At 43.4% G+C, this 5,904-nt stretch overlaps 1 protein-coding gene across 1 annotated transcript in view; it reads left to right on the forward strand.

Annotated features, from left to right (window-relative positions):
• Positions 1-1,923: 1,923 nt before the first annotated feature.
• The window catches only part of LOC114633412 (putative serine protease 47), a 7,045-nt gene continuing 3,064 nt past the window's right edge, over positions 1,924-5,904 (forward strand). Inside the window, exons 1-2 of the mRNA XM_028781991.1 lie at positions 1,924-2,105; positions 4,287-4,564. Of these exons, the coding sequence (XP_028637824.1) occupies positions 1,924-2,105; positions 4,287-4,564 (460 nt within the window). The remainder of the gene's footprint in view (positions 2,106-4,286; positions 4,565-5,904) is intronic.

Raw genomic sequence — 5,904 nt, forward strand, 5'->3', positions numbered from 1 at the left:
AAGAGAAGAGAAGAGAAGAGAAGAGAAGAGAAGAGAAGAGAAGAGAAGAGAAGAGAAGAGAAGAGAAGAGAAGAGAAAAGAGAGGTCAGGCGCACACACACAGACACATGCATACTGGATAAAGCAGAAAAGGGCTACACTGCTGGGAGCCTGCCCAGCCTGCAATGGACTGAAGGGGAACACAGAATTGGATGTAGAGGTAGCTTTAAAGACTGATGGTCTCTGGACATAGTTTTAAAGACTGATGGTCTCTGGCCTTTCAAATCTAACTATGTTGCATGCTGAATGCTACTGGTTTCTACAAAATCCTGATAACTTTCTTGCTTACCAGGTTAAAAACCTGCTGGCTTGGGCAATAAATACCTGTAGCCTAACAGTGGGGAATTAAGTAAAGGATTAATTGCTAGGGCTTTTTTCTCTCCTGCCCAGAAACCATGTGGGAGAGAGGTTTGGAGCAATAAACTTTTATTGAACCAGGAAAAGGAACTTGCAAAACGAAAAAAGTTTTACACAAGCAAATATGTATAAACTCACATACGTTCATATACAAATTTATGCATGCATAATCATATACCTTCATACAAGCACGGGGAAGTCCTTGCGACTTTGGGCTACTACTACAACTGAGCTATGTCCCCAGCTGAATAACCTTATTCATATCATCTCCTATTTTCTGTGCTTAGACTCCCTGCCTTTTGCTCATTGATGTGCTGGAATCTTCCACTGCATTATTGCTGGCTACACTAAACGTGTGTTAGAGGCTGAGAATGACAGAAATTAGAACCAGCATCATTGTGGTCTTGGAAGAGTCCTGATAGGATAAAAGCAGGTAGGAAGGCCGAATCCAAATAAGGCTTAGGGCCTGTCTCCAGAACTATCTCACCAGGGGTCAGGCCCGGGTCAGGGCGGGGTCAAGCCCAGGTCACACCCAACTTCCCCACTGGCCCTAGCATCTGGGATGGGCACTAGGGCAGTGAGGATCTCCTCTGGGCCCGGGCCCCTACTCTGGCCCCTGCTGTTACTGCTGCCCCTGAGCCCCAAGGCCGGTTCTGTCCCAAAGCCTAGCATACCCAGTCCTTCAATGGTTCCTGGGATAGCACCAGGAAGACCGCAGCCACAGCAGGGCTGGGAACCGTTGGCCAGCAGGAACCAGGATCCTGCGAGCAGACCAGGTCTGTTTGAAAGGCAGTGGGCGGGCAGTGAATGGGTGGAGGCCACAAAGTCCAGGTAAGGCACCGGAAGTGGTTTGCTTTTTGTCTTCCCCTCAGAACCAGGTGACCCCAAAGAAAATATCAATCAAGGGGCTTTAGGTTCCTACTCAGGGACTGACTCTCTGCCCTAGAGCCTGGTGTGGTGCCATGGGACCAAAAAAGTGTTCAAGGCTGTCCCAGTGGTGATAGTAGAGAACATAGGATTCCTAAGAGTAGGGACAAAGAGAACAAAGCTCGCTAAAGCTTAGAGTGCCCATTCCTGGGAATAGGCTGGGAATAGGTAAATACAACCTGCCAAGATCCAGGGCATTAAACCATGGCATTGAGCAACTAACATTAGTAACCCATGAGACTTCTAGTTCTTTGATCTGAAAAGTAAGTATAGAGCTCTGTTGTTGAGGGAGTGAAGTCCCAGGGCCTCCCATCTGTTCATCTACCCTTGCCAGGACCACTTAAAGATGGACTGTTGTGACCACCCTTTTATTTACCCCCATCCCATCTTCCCAGACTCCTGGGCTCTTGCTTCCGTAGAACCATTAGCTGAACTTTTTATGTACAAGGTGATAGCCAGTAAAAGCAGAGACAAGAATCACCCGAAGTCATTCACACAAGTCACTTGTCTTTTGCTATGGTCTTCAAATCTGTGAAGTGGAGGAGGAGCCTCCTTGTGGTATTATTCTGCCCCTCAGGGACTGTATCTCTAATAGATTGCATGGGGGGTGTCTCCACAGTGTGTGGGAAGCCAAAGATTGTTGGGAAAGTGTTCGGTGGCCAGGACACATTGGCTGGCCAGTGGCCATGGCAGGCTAGCCTGCTGTACCGGGGCGTGCATCTCTGTGGAGCTGTCCTCATCGACTCCCACTGGCTGGTATCCACAGCCCACTGTTTTCGAAAGTGAATTTGCTTTATCAGGAGCCTCTGGAGAGGGATTGGGTGTTAAGAAAGATGTAGAATGTGAGGAGGAAGGTTAGAGATAGTATACCATTCCCCTCTGGGCTTTCTTTGGGGTAGTTTACTTCTATTAAAGACACATTGGTCCTTCCTTGACCCACAATTCACTCTTCCTGTATTATCCCCCATCATCAGAATTTCCTTCATCTGCCCAGGTCTTCATTATCTTTCATTCTTAGTTCTTGTAGAAATCCTTATACTCCCTTTCCATGTCTGTTAACACAGATGTTTTCCAAGAGGACTGGCCATGCTTTGATCTCTACTGGTAGACTTCAGCTTATTTTCCCTTACTCTCCTGTGAGCCAGGTTCTAGGCAAAAAGACTACATATGACTAGCAGCTAGATGATTTCTTACCAATTTTGTAAAACTGAATCCTGAGAAAAAAACTGTGGTCATGCTTATGCCATTATCAGGCTGTATGGATGGGAAATGAAGGCCCCTGGATCTGAAAAAAATGATATGGGCAGTCAAGAGTCTACTTCCTCTGGCTCTCTGGAACCTGACTGAGGGTCTAGCTTCTGATAAGATATGGAGGGACACAGAGGGAATGGGTACTATACAATCCATGTCAGGGAACTGAAACTTTGCTTATGGATTTTGAGATTCTAGCTTAATTCTGTTGGCAACTATTCTGCACTGAATTTACCTGAGACCCTTTAGGGAACAGAATATAGTAGCTTCCAGGTCAAGATTTCTTTTTCTTTAGAAGGAACAAGCTTCAATTAGTATGATACAGGTGAGACTTGCTAAAGTGTGTGAGAAGGGCAACCCCAAAGAAGATAGGTCTATAAAGATGCTGCAATCTGGGAGGAGGGCAAAGGAGTTGCAGAGGCTACCAAAAGGAGGGACCGAGTATATTGAGTGGGTGAAGAGTCTCCTGGTGTGGGAGCTGTGGGAACAAAGCTGCTAACATAGGCTGTCCTAGTCACAAACAAGGGAAGCTTCCCTTATATGTATGTGCATTTACTAAATCCTATATGAATGCTTATTACCAAGTGGAGAGGCAATCCATTGCAAAAGGGTCAGGAAAAGATGCAGATTTCCATCTCCATGATCAAATAACTTAGAAAATGAACAAAAAGAAGGATTCTTTTGGCTTATGGTTTCAGTCTAAAGTTAGCCATTTCTTTTGAATCTATGAGAACACAGTTCATCATAGCAAGAACATATGATGGATAGGGCCTGCTGATCTCATGGTAGCTAGGAAATAAAGATAATAAAAAGAAGAAGGACTTCAAGGACATTCTAATGACATAGCTTCTTTTATTAGGTCTCACTTCCTAAATGTTCCGCCCTTTCTGTATAGTACCACAGGCTGATGAGTATGCCTTTAGTTATTGACTTAGGAGACATTTAAAATTCAAATTGTAAAATTAACATTTGTCATAGTTTTTCTTAAGTTAAAAAAAAAACATTAGTTTGATGTCTCTATCAAGGACCCTCCGAGTGCTGGAATTCTTTGTTCTTTCAATTGTAAGATGTAATGGGGGAATACTTTGTCATGAGGTTTGAGTGGAACATCCATCAGCCTGCAGAAAGAAGGCTCCTATCTTAGGTACTTTTCTATTGCCATGCTGAAACACTATGACCAAGGAAACATAAAATAATTGGAGGGCTCACAGTTTCAGAGGGTTAAAGTCCATGACCATTAGAACAGGGAGAATGGCAGCTAAAACAGTAGCTAATAACTTACATCCTCATCCACAGACACACAGGGGAGAGAGAGAGAGAGAGAGAGAGAGAGAGAGAGAGAGAGAGAGAGAGAGAGAGAGAGACAGAGACAGAGACAGAGACAGAGACAGAGAGACAGAGGCCGAGGCCTGGGAATGACTTAGGCTTTTGAAACCTCAAAGTTTACCACCACCTCCGAGACACACTTCCTCCATCAAGACCACATCTCTTAATCCTTCAAGAGTTTCACCAAATAGGGAACAAACATTCAAATATATGAGCCTATGGGGGCCATTCTCATTTAAACTACCATATCACTTGACTGTCAGAAAGGGGGAGACCAAGCTGAATGGAATCAGGGCAGAGTAACCAGTGATACATGAGAGTTCAGGAAGACAGGGTTATCCTCCCACTCAAAGATAATGGTGATGATGGGATTCTTTATCTTTCAGCAAATCCCAGGCCCCAGAGGACTTTGAGGTGCTGTTGGGGAATAATCAGTTGTACCAGGAAACAAAACACACTCAGAAGGTTTCTGTGAACCATATCATCAATCACCCAGACTTCGAGAAGTTTCATTCTTTTGGGAGTAACATTACAATGCTGCAGCTGCGTCTACCAGTAAACTTCACATCCTATGTTGTACCTGCCTGCCTCCCATCTAAAGACACACAGCTCTACAACCACACATCCTGTTGGATAACTGGCTGGGGAATGCTTTCTGAAGATAGTAAGGGAAAGAGAAGTTGGAGAGGGAGTGAGGGTAGGGAGAGGAGGAAGATCAGAGGTGCATGAGGAGGAAGGAAAGAGTGACTCAGCAGGAAAGAGACCAAGGCTGGTTTTTGAAGTCACTGGATATTGCCTTCTGTATCTCACCTCTATGGCCTATGACATGAAAAGGCCATTCTAAGGTCCTTCTAGCTCTGAAAGTATGAGAGTCCACAGCCACAAACTCTCCTGAAGCTCAGGTTCTGAAGGTGGGGAAACTGTTGACATTTACCATAAAAAATCTGGGCTCCTTGAATATTAATGATCTTTTTATTCCAAGATTTTAATCAGTCACAGATGTGAGGAAACTTGATTAAATTCAAAGGTCATGTGTAGCAGCCAACCTATTCCATGTTAAGTCAGGTTTCCAGCACTAACAATATACCCAAGGTAATCAGTTATAAAAGAAAGGTTCATTTTAGCTCATAGTTTCAGAGGTTCAAGTGCATGATCATTTGGCCCTGTTGGTTTGGGCCAGTGGTGATGCAACACATTGTGGTGAGGAAATGTGTGTTAGAACAGTGATGTATACCATATGGTGGTCAGGAAACAAAGAAAGGAATAGGAGAGGCCAATGTACTCATACCTTCTTAACAGATGCACATGCCCAATGACCTAACTTGCTTTCACTATGATCTACCTCTTACCAGTAGGATATTCTATGACCAATAGTGTCACAGGCTGAGGGCAAAGCCTAAAATACATTGGCCTCAACACTCTATCCAAAGTATAATACATGACATGACCGAATATCTTGGTAAGTACTTGGGTAAAGTGGAAAGTCACATGTAATGTGTGACCACTGAGAACGAATGATTGAGAACTATTGTAGCTCTAGAGTATTTAATCTCAATTAATCTCAGCTGGTTCTCATCCTGTTTCACAGTCTTGCCAGGTGAATTACATAATGGAGAAATTTTTTTTGTTTGCCTGTTTGTTTCTGGTGTTGGAGATTGGTCCCAGTATTTCATTCATACTTAAAAAATGCTCTACCAGTGAGACACTAAACACACTTGTTTTTATTATTTTATAATAAAAGTGGAGCCTATGCAGAATCATACCCAGAAGAATTTATTAAAGGGTTATGACTTGAGAAATATACTTATGGAATAATGTAAATGAAAAATAATGTAGATTTTTAATTGTAGGTTCATAATTTGGTATATTTCTTCTCAAAAGACATACTTTGGGTGAAAGAGAAAAATGTGTCTTACTGAGGAGTTTTGCTTAGTTTTAGCATCCTCGTCCTTGTCCAGTAAGAAATCTCTCTCTCTCTCTCTCTCTCTCTCTCTCTCTCTCTCT

Source organism: Grammomys surdaster, unplaced genomic scaffold, assembly GCF_004785775.1.
Source record: "Grammomys surdaster isolate TR1022 unplaced genomic scaffold, NIH_TR_1.0 632, whole genome shotgun sequence".
NCBI classification, from domain to species: domain Eukaryota; kingdom Metazoa; phylum Chordata; class Mammalia; order Rodentia; family Muridae; genus Grammomys; species Grammomys surdaster.